Raw genomic sequence first — 15,741 nt, forward strand, 5'->3', positions numbered from 1 at the left:
TAATTGAACACTTGAATAAGGTAAATGCTTTCTCTTGAAATCAAATACATGTTAATGTGAATGACAATATTGCCTAATAGCTCTTTTCAATATTGATGAGAATAACTTAACTGAAACAGTGTAGTCATTATTGTTAGCCCTAGTCTGTTAGTCGTAGCCCTTACTTAAAAGCAACTTTGACATTAAGGTACCCTGTGAAGTTTTTGACCACCGGTGGTGCTGTTGCAACCCAGTCTCACGGCATTTCGTGTTCACCAACACGATTTTTAATCTATTGATTCGTGTTCACCAACACGATTTGCCCCTTTTTTTCGTGTTGCACAGCACGATTTTAAAAGCAATGTATTTCTACTGCCTGCAGCACGTATTTTTCTCCTGTCGGGTCGAGGAAGACCGGAAGCTGTGTGGTTCATAAAAACATGTTCTTACTCAATATCAATCCACAGTTATTGCTTTTATTTGAAATCGTATAATTTTGGACTTTTGTTGCCGTCTGTGAGGAAAATAAATGGGGCTCAGAGCCTCAGAATACAGAAATCTGTATTTTTAAAATCTTTTTTTCCTTCTAATTTGTTATTCTTTTCAAAATAACACACTGTTATTTACTCACCAATAACACACAATTATCCTTGCTTTTATTTATTGGTTTAATTCCATAATCTCTGGCTTTTTTGGCGTCCGTCAGGAACTGAATTTCAAAATAAAAATAACCGGAAACAGACGTAGGCATTTCGAGCGATTACCCAAGATCCTCAGCTATGGTTTTAAGCTCGTTTATTGGATGTTTTAGCCGCAATGCATGCTGGGATTTGGTGTTTATATTATATGAAATCCGGAAAACATTTTAAAAGAATACAATAATACTTAATTCCAAGCGCTCTTGCTATTCTCTTTGAAAGTCATCACATAACGGCATTGTAATACACGGTTCGGCTGCATTGTATATTACAGATCTGCCGTAGTTCTTTATTTATAGAGCCCTGATGAGAAGACCTTTGGAAAAACTGAGAAAATGCCGCCGAAACTGAATACTTGACGTGGATCATAAATATATTCAACAATTAAACAACATCTTCAATTTCTCTTCACACAATACGTCTCCTTGCAGTATCAACACTAATTCGGCTGACTTTTACATTTGATCTAATTCACAGATAGGTTATATTTACACCATAACGGTGCACAGCTGATATAAAAGGACTAGTTTTTAAAGATATTACTGATTTTCTTTGAATGTAAGAATGTAAATACTGAGTCTGAAATAGTATAGCAATATGCTGTAAAATTATGTGAAAGCATGCATAAAACTACACATCTTCAGATGTTGTACGAAAACAAAAGTGTCCTACACTAATAATACAAAGTTATTATGGCTGTGTGTACCTTGTGTGCACCGCCTAGTGGTTAAAGCACGTTATTGAATTATTTTATAAAAAAAATATTAAGAGTACATACTTTCATAGGGGGAAAGTATAAATATAGAATATAAAAAATCAAGAAGATACTATAAGTGATCTCTACAATAAAACAGTTTAGTGCAGCATGTACAAAGATATTAATAGGAGGAGGTGCAAAACAGAAAAACGAATTAACCTTTATTTAAACATTAAATAACAGATTAAGGTCTTCTTTTAAATAAGAAAACAACTTTGGGGGTATCTATCTACAGATAAATATTAAGCCTGACAAAGTACTTAACGTCTAATATATTGCTTTCCTGCAATGTTAACTATGTTGAAGCACTTATTTTAACTGATATTATACATATGAATTATACTCTTATGTATGTAGATAGAATAAGAAATGTGCAGAATGACAGTTTAATGGTGGAGGTACACACATATTGATAGATGTCTTGTAATGCACTGTTGAGGAACCTGTGACCCAAGTGTTTCATTCATTGCATAACTACACCGTAGTTGTGTATATGATATGTCAATACACCTTTGAAAATCTTGAAAGAGATGTGCAAAATAGCCATAATATACAGTCTTTAATTAACTATTAGTAGAGAATAACGAGTAATGAATATACTTTATTACTCATTTCCATTCATGTCAATTGCAGATACATGTTTAGTCTTCTCAAGCACCAACTATCAAATATCTCTCCTGATTGTTGGCACTTGACAATCACCTTACCTGAATTTTACTCAGGTGTAACTAAAGTCTGATTTAAGGGTTGTTTATATTTCACATAATTAATCAGAATCTGCAAAGTAACTCAAATAAATGCAGTGGAGTAAAAATACCAGGTTAACCTCTGAATTGTAGTGGAGTAGAATTACAAAGTAACAATGAGCTGTCATGTGGGTATTAATGCTGCGCATTATGGACACAAGCCATTTTCACCCATTTATTAATTATATGTTTTACATTTGATAACACCAATGTGTTTAATACTGGCAACTTCTAATTGTGGGAAAAACGAAAACGTTCAGTAGAGACGTCCCATAGAACATTTTGCGAAACACAATAGCCAGCATGTGTAGTTCTGGGGGGGCGTTCGATTCCAGTTTTGGATAGTCTGGCGTGGTTTCGTTGCATTTCACACAGCTGTTTGACGCTCTGCGTAACCTTACGGGGACTGTAGTCCTAAACGATAGCTGGGGATTATGGGTAGTGTAGTGTCTTCGGCCATCCTAAACTCAGAAATGTTGACAATCGCAATGATGCTCGAAATGTCCCTTATAGGCCTACGTCTGTTTCCGGTTATTTTTATTTTTGAAATTCAGTTCCTGACGGACGCCAAAAAAGCCCGAGATTATGGAATTAAACCAATAAATAAAAGCAAGGATAATTGTGTGTTATTGGTGAGTAAATAACAGTGTGTTATTTTGAAAAGAATATCGAATTAGAAGGAAAAAAATATTTAAAAATACAGATTTCTGTATTCTGAGGCTCTGAGCCCCATTTATTTTCCTCACAGACGGCAACAAAAGTCCGAAATTATACGATTTCAAATAAAAGCAATAACTGTGGCTTGATATTGAGTAAGAACATGTTTTTATGAACCACACAGCTTCCGGTCTTCCTCGACCCGACCGGAGAAAAAGACGTGCTGCAGGCAGTAGAAATACATTGCTTTTAAAATCGTGCTGTGCAACACGAAAAAAAGGGGCAAATCGTGTTGGTGAACACGAATCAATAGATTAAAAATCGTGTTGGTGAACACGAAATGCCGTGAGACTGGGTTGGCTGTTGAGCGATGTTTCAATGATAGATGACCAGTCATGTTGGTATATTGTAGCCTACTGTATGCCCACAACCGTGTTCTTCTGAATAGAACATGTGTTTATCTGCATACAAACACAAGTCAAGAGCATGGGGCTGAGTATTACACTACAATGCAAATCAACAGTTAGAGAAGGTGATGTGCAATAAGAACAAGCAACCAAACTAAAAAAGAGAAAAGATTACATTTCTAGAACTCACAAAAACGTTTTGCCAAATGTTCTAGAGAAAAAGAAAACTTCACAGGGCATCATCTTTAATATCCAATTGATATCCAGATGTAAGTATGTGTAGACAACAGCATACAGTAACAGCTGAGCACACACTAAGCTAGCTGACAGCTAAACATGTAGCATATGACATGTTAACACAAACTGGTGAAATAAATATGAAAAACCTCAACAATGCTATGTCAGATGCCTATTTGCTCACATTGGGGCTGTTAAGAGGTTCAAATTGATAAAGCCTACTTATTTTATGACTCTGATAGACTGTTATGCAATTAGTCAAATAACATGCTATCTATAACATTTATGGTGCAGTCTACCAATAATAATAGCAAGCAAGTGCTTCAGGCTCATTTTATGTGGTCAGTCCTCCATTAATGTCGAGTGAGTGGTTATTCAGTCTCTCTTTTTACTGGTACTGTATATTTAAAATATTTCTAAACTCATTGATCAGCAGCGATGCATCAGCTAGTTGTTGCTAAAAATCAGTCATGCTAAGGTCTACTGTAACTGACTCTCAGTTTGTGATGCTAGCTCACAATTTAATCAATCTCCTAGCGCCCTTTTTTATGACTTCTGTAAGTTTAATAGTGATACAGTAGGTCACGCTCTGATTAGCACCCTCAATCTGGACAGCCAGCGCTTCTCTCCAGGAGTGTGAAGGTCATCCACTGCTTTTACTTTTAAAAGTTGCAATTATTCCCACTAATGGTACTGTTTAAATGTGATTCATGCTTATCGTCTGTCGGTTGTAAGGCATGGGAAAGTTATTTAATGCATTTCCTCGCTTATGTAACGCTTGATTCATGAGTCATCGCAGCACCTCCTGTCCAACAACTTTTTAGTCAGTGCACTTTTTCATCCTCAAGCTATCCGGCAGTACTTGTGTACACATGCTAAATCATGTTAGCTGCTGCCGACATTAGTACGTTCACAACAGCTTCTAGCAATTTCCATTTTTAATCTCTAATATGTCAGACCAACACTTCTTCTCTCACGCTACAGTTGGCCTGCATTTATCATGTATCATCGGTTAGCTATTATTTAGCATTCACCCTCAGCTGTCAGCTACTTAGCATGGCATTGCAATTGCTCGACTATTTACCCATTAGGGCAATTACATGTTTAATTCAATGAGTGGCCTTTGCTTTGGCCCATGTCATTTATATGTTGAGCAGGGACTGGATGGGTTACTAAGGTTTTATCCCTATCCTTGTGATATATTCGTTGTTCAATTAGTGATGACTATTGTGTAGGCTGACAAGACCCGATTAATGTTATTGTATTTTGTTTGTAAAGCTATCGCAATTTTACTTTAGTTTAAACCTTAAATAGTTTACGGTTGCCCTGTTGTGGACAACAATGACACAAAAGCAGGCATGTTGTGACCCAGGATGGTTTTAAATAGATCACCATGACCCAAGGGAAATGCCACAGCACACTGTGATATTAAGTCTCATGTTCGGATCAGACTACACAACGTTCTTTTCTTTGAGATGGCCACTGTGTCAGATTAGGCGATTGCATAGTTCTTGTTGTGAATTGCCTCAGATAATAAGTAAGGCTGCATGTTGAAGCCTGACCAATCTTAGCTAACGACGTTTGCGATGCAAATGATATACACTGGCCAAAAACTGATTTTTATGAATGAAATTGAACCATTATTTGTTACTCTATGGTATGTATTTTTTTCTCTCTACAGTAAACAAAATATATAGTGAAGGTTTTGGTGCACAGCATACTGGTTTATCGAATGGATGACATCTAATTAATTTGAATGAATGATCCTGGCCCGAAGGTTTAAGTCAAATTGGCTAAACATTCATTGAAATTAAATACAAAAAATACCGTTCCTTTTTGCTTTACCATGGTTATGAGAGTGTGCTCCTTTGGATTAACCTCATAGAACACATCATAGTTATAGCCTTATAGTTGAAATTAGGGTTTGGTCATCATTTTTTTTTTTTTGATCTTCACACAGCTGAAAGTTAGACAATGGTGAATATTTCAAAATGAAAAGTTATGTATAAATATTTTTTGAGGTTCTTATTTTGTCTTGCTTTTAAGGGAATGTTGCTGTCAGAAGGTTATTTAGGCAGCATCAGTATTTCATTTTCCTTTCAAGGCTTTCCAAACATCTTGTTAAATGGTTTTCAGCCATTGGTTTGGGTTACAAAAACAAAGTCTTGTAGCTTTTCACATGGGTCTAATACATCTTGAGTCCAAGGGCAGGCAATCAGGTTGTTAGTCTATATACTGTATACTATATTAAGTAGATACCAAAACACTTGAAAATCCTAATCATTTAGCACATGGTTGTGTGTGAGCATGTTTCCTCGCAAATTGTAATTTGCATATGTTATGTATGTGTGTGGGCAATTAGAAACAGGCAGGCTGAGGGTTAGAGCTGAAAAGCTTTGGCCTGTCGATACAATGCCAACGGTCCTACAGTGCGTATTGTCCCAAGATTCGGAAATTCATACTTCTTTTATGATGTTGGCTTGTGTTATTTTTACAGAGAAGGGTATTAAAAAAAATCCCTGGCCCATGAGAATGATGTGTGATAAAAGCCTCGGAATCTTCCTTTTGTTCAAATCCCAGATCAAGCCTTGGTGGTTCATTTCATCCAGAGAAAGAATCTGGAGTACACAGATGTAATTAGTTTATTCCATTTAAAATCTTATCCCGGAAAGCCACCCTCACTATGACACACTAGATTGTATCCCCCTCACCCAGCTTGTCTGCTGCAGAGTTATATGGGGTAACAGTAGTCTGCACTCATTATTTTTGAATGACTGCACAGTGCCTGTGAGCGAGCCAAAGGGGGCAGGATGTATTCTCACAACAGAGGCCTCCAAACATCTACACTTTAGTGAAAGGGAAACAGGGAGACAAGCGTTTCAGCTTACCAAGTAGCATCTCTCTGCCAGCATTCTGCTTCTATTTCTGAGCACAATAGGATTGCCATCTTGGGGACTCCGCTCTCTTTTTGTTTTAAAGATCACCACTTTATCCCCAACAATGTCTCTTAAGCGACTGGATCCTACTGCATTCTGCTTTGCAGCGTGACACATTCTTTCTCACTTTGCTAACATTGTTAGCCGCAGAGGCCTCACTGACCTTAAGATGTTAGCAGACAGTCTTGCAGTAGACAGTAAACTAAAGGCGCTGCGGATGCTAGGGGGAACCGTTTTGCTAAACAGCCCCACCTGTCAATTCAGTATATAAGATGAGACGGTAGAGAATCTTAGTAGAAAAAAGAGTGTGGCCAAAATAAGAAAAGAAGTAGCTCTTTAAAGTGAGGTGAAGAGGGTTGACTTTTATGGGAGGTATTTTCTTCTTTCTTCCCATAAGACAATATGCCTCTATAAATGATTAACATTGGCTAATGATAAAAACTAAATAATTACCGTGACACTAGCTGTTTCTCTAGAGAGTTCCACCTAATGTGATCTGTCTGTGCTTGGCCTTTGACTTGTTCTAGTCGTGTTCGGCATTCATGTTTAAACATGTCCTGGCTGGATATATGAAAAGAAAAGCTACACAGCCATGTGATTCACCTTTTTGTCCTGTACCATTTGGGCGTCAATCAATCGACACATCTTTCAGTAAAAAAAATAAGAAGAGAAAGTGGGCAATGAAATAAACAGTGCAGGTAATTACTTCTATAGTGGTCCAATAGGTAGAATAGCAAAGAACATTGATCTCAACTGAAGGTACGATGAGTTTGATTGATACAGTGAAATGTGATTTAACCACTATCAAAAGGTAGTACCAACACACAGAGTACAAAACTAGTCCTTATATGCCCAGCTCCACTCAAGCTATATTAAGTTATGCAAGATAGTTGTACCATATTCCAAGCCCCCCCCCCCCCCCCCCCCCCCCCCCCCTTTTTCTGTCCCCAACTTGAGCCCACGATCATCCACAACCTTGGAACTGCATTTCCCATGGTCCTGCGAGGGTCTTTGTTTTCCTGTAATCCAATCAGGAAATCCGTCAGAAATAGCTCCAATGCAAGGTCGAGGGTGAAAAGTATTCTTAATAATGACATAATCAGCAGAGCAGCCATCAAGCAGATAAATTGTCATGCGCATCGTGCTAAAATATCCAATTATCCTTTGTCCCCCAGCTCTCTGTGTTGAAGTTGGAACTGCCAGGAAGCCAGTAGGTGGATCCCCGATTCCCACTGGTTCAGTCCTGCTGGCAGGTTTGCAGTATAGACGCCCACCCCCCCACCTAAGAGAAGAGGGCTTAAACAGCCTGGTGCTTAGTGTACAGATCTAGATATGTAAATAGGTTCTATACAATAAAATTGTTCCCATTCTTCAAAAATACATGGCGGAAAAGTATCTGTGACATTTTCTCCCCCTCAAAATGGTTCCATTGTGCATATAGGATTTATTTTGTTCCTCCGAGTTCCCAGTCCTTCCTTTGTTGTCTTCAACAATTGTTTTATCTTACATAGCCTCCATTTATGAAGTTAACACATGCCTAAATTGGTTTGCACCTCATCTACTCCGCGCCCCACAAACAGAGTAATCTGCTGTGCGACGCCGAAGGAAAAACACTGTGTTTTCTTTCTTTTACAAAGCGCTCCCCTCTTCTTACCTCCGAGGCGTGTCTGATGCTCTGTTCTGCTCCCAGATAATACTGTCAAGCAGTCATTTGTCAAAAAGCCTCGAAGGCCATATCTGTCGCTAGAAGAAAAAGTAGTTTACTGTACCTTGTTTTGCTGAAATATCAGAACGAAAAATAACAATACAAAAGAAATATCCTCCTTTTAGTTTTAGCTTGTGAGGTTGTTTTTCTTCGACTCCTTATGTGTAGTCTTTTCTGTACGTCTTTTATTTTTCTATAAAAAAAACATCATTATTTTTATTTTTTTCCTCTGGTCCTAACCCCCAGAAATCCTTTGACTATATTCCCTCAGGTATTAACAGGGTGTTGTAAAATCCCAGTGTAATTCCATTGGTTCCCAGCAACTCCAGGCTGGCTTTTCAGCTCCTGACATATCTGCGGTAGTCAGCATGTCGCCCTTAAGTCTCTGCTGCAGCAGTTGGCGTTTTTGGCTCAGCCGTCAGAGTCCTGCCTGTGTGGGTGCTTCCACAGGGCTATACCCGGGTTGTGGAATGTGAGTGTGGGTGTGGATGGGGCAGGGTGTTATTCTGCCCACTGCTGGGGAAGGTGTTGAAAGAGTGGAGTGAGGTGAGCCCCCCCATGGTGCTCGGGATCATGGTTATGGTGTTTGGCGTCATGAGCGGGATGTCGTCCGGTGAGCGCCTCATGGCCAGAGTGTAGTCTGGCGGACAGGCAGTCCTCAGCACCACGTCGTGCGGGTGCAGGGAGTCGCCCACGCCCCTGCAGTCCAGGTCCGAGTGCTGCTTCATCTGCAGGGACATGATCTCCTCCTCCTGGGTGTGAGCCAGGTCGTTGGCGGCGCTTCGCTGGGGGCTGCAGCGCCTGTGGACGTCGTGCCGGCGCTTGTCCTTCTTGTAGTAGAGCGCAGCGAATGCCAGAATGTTGAGGAAGAGGAGGGAAGCTCCTACAGCGATGGTCACCGACAGCTCGGTGGAGTAGTCGCGCTGGTCCACCAGGTGTGGCTGGAGGTGGCTGTCCTGGGTCTCGGTTGGGAACGGAGTCGGGTTGGGGCGCTTGGTCACCATAGGCTTGGTCTTCGGGGGGCGGTTGGTAGACTCCGGTGGAGGGATCTGTAGACAGGAGGTACATTAAATACTATGAAGAGTTTTTTTGAGAAAAATCTCAACTTAACAGTCTGCACACTAAGGTCTCGTGCAAGTATTGAAACCAAACGTTCATTAATGCAAATATTTATCTTTCGGACAGACTTTTCCGGTAAGCTCCATGAATGCAAGGCTAATATTACAGAGTCCTTGTTGCGACTCGCCTCCGAAAATGAGTTGGATTGCACGTTGAAGCCTGACCAATCGTAACTTGCAGATGTTTGCGATGTTCATGATATACATTGGTCCAAAACTGATTTGTATGTGTTTGAATATAGATGTATGCATGAAATAGAACAAATGATTGGTATATTTCTATTCTGTAATGTTTCTCTTTACAGTAAACAATAGAAATAGTGAATGTTTGGATGTATAGAATAAATATTAGATGTCGTCAAACTTGGAAAGTGAGTATAAGTCTGCGCAGTCTGCAGACTTAAGTCTTGTGCAAGTATTATCTAACAAACCAAACCTAATCATAGCAAATGTTTGTGTATGGACCTCATACCCTTTGGACAGATTTTTCCAGGATGCTCCATCTTTAAATGCAAAGCTATCATCTAACTCTAGCTTCATACTTGAAGCAACATTATGTTACATTTCATCTTAAAATAACAGCTGCAAAATGATTTGATGCTACACTGAATAGAGAAACTGTGCAAGTCCCACTCTGCCCCCCTAACAGCTGCTATTGCAACGTGCTATTGGGGAGAGGGTTGTACGATCGCTTAGGAAATGAGCATAAGGCCTTACAGCACTCAGATGAGTTTGATGAAACTGGATAATATTTGATTGACTCTTTGTGGGTGTATTCATAACTGGGGTGGCACTTGGTTGATGTTCTGCTCTGTAGCTGTTGTCGACTAGCTATCTGTGTTAGTTAAGTAATCATGACAAATGCATATGTAACATAACAGCTGTCCTTATCAGGCGAACAATTATTTATCTTATCTTTAAAGATCATTATTGTGGTGTAGCTTTAATGCAAACACATGGAAGTGGTATTGATCCCTTTTGTTTTTACTTTCAACAAATAAATGTGTTTCTCAAAATGGTAAACAATTTCTTTAAGCTTTTGATCAAATGACCAACACTGTTATTCTTCTGGTGGGGACACATTCCAAATATCCATATACCCATCAATGGACTATGTGGGGAGCCAGAGCCAATCTCCAGTAAGGTAAGGTATGCGAGCCATGGAGACATGAGAAAACCCAACACAAAAAGGCGCTACCCATCCAACACAAAACCTATTTCAATAGATTTAGCTGCCCAAAAGTCTACTTTACTTAAACTCTATGTTTACATTATTTATAATGCCTGATATACTGTACAAATATAGGATGAAAACATAAAGCTGATGTTTACGTCAAATGTGGGCTGATCGTGTGAACACATGGGAATTTCTACCTCTGTATAAGGAGCATTTCATGTTCAACTCTTTAATATGTATCATGTCTGTCATATCTTGTAGTGATGTGTCGGTCGCGGCTCAAAGAGCCGGCTCGTTTAAGTGAACGACGGGAGCCGACTCGTTTAAGGGAACGCGCCGGCGAACGAGCCGTTTTTTTGTTGTTAAGTAATACAAGACAGAATGATAATGATCTCCGCGCTACGGGTGCTCCGTGCATGCAGTGACATGTAATATTCAAGGATTAGAGACTGTTGGATGCTGCTGTTTTGAGCATTGCAATATATTTATTTTCATTATGTTATTTATTTATGATTATTTTTAGGCTCAGCAAAGATTTGTTGTCAGTTTGTACATAGGTGTTGCTATCTGATTTTTTTACCGTGGTTCTACAATCAGAGAGTTACAAGGGTTTGTAAATGCAATGAAAACAATTGGCCACAGCAAGTCATTTATATTAAAAATGTAATTTTTACTTTTGAATACTTCAGTACAAAGGATGTATTGAATAATGTAAGTGATATGTGTACACATATAAATCATTAGTCAAAACAGGGCTACATTTGATTGAATTATAAAAGGTATGTTTCGCAGATAAACCTAGTAACCCCGCCCCCTTAAAAAAAGAACAGCTCTTTTGAACGGCTCTCACAAAGGAACGGAGCCATAAGATCCTGCTCCCTTCAAAGAGCCATAATTCCCATCACTAATATCTTGTCTAAACACAAGTAGAAATTCAAAATGGTAATTTGTATTTGTTGACCTAAGTTAGGTCAACAAACCATCAAAATAATGATCTTTAAATTATATTATTACAGTTGCTTCTCCAAAACCTTTTAAGAGAATGACTCTCGTAGTTTATTTTCAGAAGCAGGATAAGCTAAAGAGGTTTTAGTACCAACCTTGGTGGTGGTGGGGATGAGCTGGGTGACATCATTGAGGCTGTGCAGATGAGGAACCAGCTCCAACCACAAGTTGACCTGGGGAGAGGGAAAAGAGAAGTTGGAGATAAATGAAGGGAAACCATAAATAAGAAGAGCATTGAGAGGAGCATCTCAAAATCAATGCACCATTACACTATGACAATGTATTCATTGTGACTACATGGATGCCAATATCTCAAAGGAAGTCAAAGTCATGCAACTAAAGGGCAAGGTGGTCATCCATAAAAGAAAGTTTGACTGAATGATAATGCAAACAATACGTATGATAACTATTGTTATATTTAAATTGGAAAGCAAATCTACAGTTGATACTGACAGGGACTGTTGAGATCTGATTGGTCAACAGTTGTTGATACATTTGGATCAAATGCTCTTTTATTCATGGCTTCTCCAGATAGGATTATCTGTGCAGCGTAAGTTAACATTGTAATCAATTCTAAATAAAAGGGAGGCAGCGCCATGATACAGCAACATCTTATATTACATAACCAAATATACTTCCAACAATCAAAGAAATCCATTCCCTGATTGCTATCGTTTTCAGTTCTGCTAGTATTTTTATCAACATTCAAAACGAAAGTGCATTTAGTAGCTTCTAACTATACCTTGTTGGCACGGTAATGCTCTTTGACGCGGGGCTTCAGGCCGATGTGGAGGTAAAGCTGGTCTTTCTGGTTGTAGCGTGTCCATGCCACCTCTTCAAAGCGATTGGGCTTGGTGTGGATGAATTTGGTATCCTGGGGGACAGGTTGGTTTGGATCCCTGAGAAAAAGATTAAAAGGGTTGCTTATTAAAAAATCCACAGAGATGTGAGATCTGTGGATCTTTCAACTGATTGGCGGAATTTGACGCACAGGGAAGCACCGCATCCGTCCATGTCGGCAGCAGTTAAAGGCAATGTGAGCGTCCATTCCCGCCGATGGGAATACATTGCAATCAGTTGAAAGCTCTTTGCGTCCGTTTATGAAGCTGAAGGAGACTCGGTGCGTCACAACTGCACGCCAAAGGACCCTGACCAAGCGTCGCTATTGGACTATCAGGGAGTGAGAATGTGTTGGCAGAACAATACAAGCACATCTGAAACAATGCAGGGGATAACGCATTGCCTCCCATTAAAGATTCAGTCCTCTACTCACCAGTAGTGATGTTACTTTGAAGTTGTTTTCTTAAGGTCACATGAAGAACTAAAGTTAAATTAATGGTAAAGTAGAACTTTTGAGACTGTCTGTTTATTCAAATGTTGTAGCATCTCCCTCAGGCTAATCAACGCAATTATGAAAATACTGAAACGTAGTCCCAAGGTTTCATGAAATGGGTCGATTAATCAACAGTTTCGCACCTGATAAAAAAAGGTCAAATGGGGTAATTTTGCCCGCCGATGATTTGTTTTCTGATTGAAGAAGTCTTCTTAATAATTTCAAGTTTTATTCAAATGCCAAATTAGCATGTCACCATTTTTAAATTAAGGATGTCTAGAATGAAACTCTTTATATATAATTTATACATTACAAATATGTATTGGAATTTGTTTAGGTAAAGATGCAGTTCAAGCAACATATTCCTCAAGCATATAGTGGCTACTATAGCCCAAACTAAGAAAAAGCTACGATTTTTTTATATACCATCGGAATTAGGCCATAATAAAACAAGGCTGAGCTACCCTGTAAATGGCAGGTCTGAAACCCCATTTCAACTCCCCTTTTATATGCTGTATATACTGCATAGCTTACAGAGCACATTTCACATGGGATCCGGTGTTAAATACACCCCCTTTCACTTAATCTGAACAGAACAGAGCCAGCCATGAGAGAGCTATGGAGGCCCATTCTGAGTCACTGAGAGCCCCATTGTCTGAAAACGGCATATGGAGCCAGCCAGACCTCATCAGGAACACGCTTAACCATTCAAATTGGCGGCATAAATCTCTCAGGTACCCAGCATTCCACGTCAATTTGGGGTTATATATGTAGATCATTAGGCCTTTCTCTTCCCCTTAGGGCTACTGGGCAGTGCACAGAAAAAGCCAATGTCCCCCCATTACGCTCTCAAAAAACAATTACCGCCATGACTATATGCTCTAAGGCAGGCGAGACAGAAGGGAGGGAGAATGATTTTAATTTTATCCTATCGAAAATGTCACTCTGCAGGCTACGGCCAATAATTAAGAATGTATTTGAAGATACAGTAGGGTATATGCGTAGAATACCAATTACACTGTACAGTCCATAAAACATGATAGCACAATTCACTACTCCTGGTCATCAAATATAGGTTAATATTGAGGGAACACAATAACAATGAAATTATCAATTATGTCATGGTCTTGTAAAGGTAATTGCATGTTGTCAATTGCTGTTCGAGTAATTACAGAGCAAAATGGTTTATATAACCTCATGGCTGACCTCTATACAAAACTGATATGTATTAGGGCCAAGCTTGTACATCAGGTTGCTCCAGGGACAATGACTGGACAGATCATTTGGAGAAAAAGTCTTAACAGTAGGCTATTTATGGTGCAATACAGCCTGGAAGAGCTCATGCAGCCAGTCAGTAATATGAGTTACTTCTCCTATACCGCTGATCTTACTTTGAAACCATAATCATCTTATTTTAATTGTTATAGTGTCAGTCCTGTTTTTCGAATATTTATGTTTTGTGACAGTGTCAGAGCAAGCTGAGGAGGACAAGAAATGTCCTCACTTCATGGTCAGCGTGTGTCTTAATAGAGTAGTGCAGTGATGACGTATTTGTGTAGGGTACCGGAACTTTCACAACGGCTCCCTTACCAAAAATCAATTTGGTATATTGCAGAAAATAAGTTCTGTGGCCAACACACGCTTATCATAGTTAACATGTTTGGGATTTCTGAAGCATTAATACAATCAGCAGAAGTAAAAAGCTAACTTTAGGCTATAATCGAACTACCACTGCTATGCTAAAGGTGGTTAATGTTCGGCGTGATGACGTTTAATAGATTATGAGGTTACTTGTTAGCAACCTCAGTTTTAACCACACAAGAAATCTTCAATCATCAACGAGTTGGGTATTTACTGATGTAATTTAAGTGGTAGAATAAAACGTGAATATGTCTTAAGCTTGTGTTACCAACAGACCCTTTTCAGGCATCTTATAACAAACAAGTTTAAAAAGCTGTTGACTTTGAGACGTGTTTAGTCTTTAAATGTCATGTTCGGGTTTTATAGGACTCATTACTGGACCACTCTATATAACAATTAGTAAATGTTCAGCAGTAGTAATCTATAAACTCAAGGTTGCATTTCTCTACTGTATGTAAAGATCTCTCCTATCATCCACCTGCTCGGATGTTGCTCTCCCACCAAATGAAGTCTTTGTTGTGCACCAACACAGTTTTAAAAGCTGCTAGAGACCCAGTTTCCCTTATACATAGCTGAAACATTGTTGTCCCAAGAGAAATCTAGCTAGGGGAACCAGGTTTCTCTAGTCCTATATCCTCACTGCACAAACATGGTAACATTTAAGCATTAAGATCCCTCGAGAAAGACAGTAACCTAGTTTCGTAGGTTTGTAGTAAACCTGGACTTTCAAACCAACTTACGCTACAATTGAAATCAGTAAACAGGTTTTGACAGAGTTCCCTGTCCATAGGGAAAGCACGTAGAAAGCAACTTGTATTGGCCATGAGGAGCTATGTATTTGTGGTGTCATCGTACCCTGTTTTGGCGAAGTTGGTCCAGTAGGTCATGACCACGGCGCTGAGCATCACGTCGTTCTTGGAGAAGTTGCAGGGAAACAGCTCTGTTGGCCCGATCATCGGTAGGCCAAACACATACGGAATCTCATCTCCATGTGCTGCGTCTGCCCACGGCGGTACCTAATGAACAGCAGACAAATCAAATCAGATCAGTAATATTACATTTATGTGACAGACGCAGGACACTGAGAGGCATTACTTTTGCTGCTGACACTGTGAATATTGTGACCATACATAGACACAGACAGACCAAACAAGCTGAGAAAATACAATACTTTTTTTCAGAAAGAAAAGAGGAAATGAGATACGTTTTTAATATTATTTTGCCCACCATATCTGGTCCATTATTCATTGTATTACAGAGAGACAAGATGGAAAATAAAGGAATGGCGCAGACAGAAGAGGGTGGCTTTGAGCTAAATTCTAAACTAAAATGTTAAATGTTATGA

At 39.3% G+C, this 15,741-nt stretch overlaps 1 protein-coding gene across 2 annotated transcripts in view; it reads right to left on the reverse strand.

The window, feature by feature from the left end:
- Positions 1-7,369: 7,369 nt before the first annotated feature.
- The window catches only part of nlgn1 (neuroligin 1), a 429,109-nt gene continuing 420,737 nt past the window's right edge, over positions 7,370-15,741 (reverse strand). For both annotated transcript variants that reach the window (XM_034215987.1, XM_034215986.1), the window contains 4 exons: positions 15,252-15,412; positions 12,165-12,321; positions 11,518-11,595; positions 7,370-9,171 (listed from right to left, as the gene is read on the reverse strand). In XM_034215987.1, coding sequence (XP_034071878.1) covers positions 8,575-9,171; positions 11,518-11,595; positions 12,165-12,321; positions 15,252-15,412 — 993 coding nt within the window. In that variant the 3' untranslated portion in view covers positions 7,370-8,574. The remainder of the gene's footprint in view (positions 9,172-11,517; positions 11,596-12,164; positions 12,322-15,251; positions 15,413-15,741) is intronic.

This window comes from Gymnodraco acuticeps, unplaced genomic scaffold, assembly GCF_902827175.1.
Source record: "Gymnodraco acuticeps unplaced genomic scaffold, fGymAcu1.1, whole genome shotgun sequence".
Lineage (NCBI taxonomy): Eukaryota > Metazoa > Chordata > Actinopteri > Perciformes > Bathydraconidae > Gymnodraco > Gymnodraco acuticeps.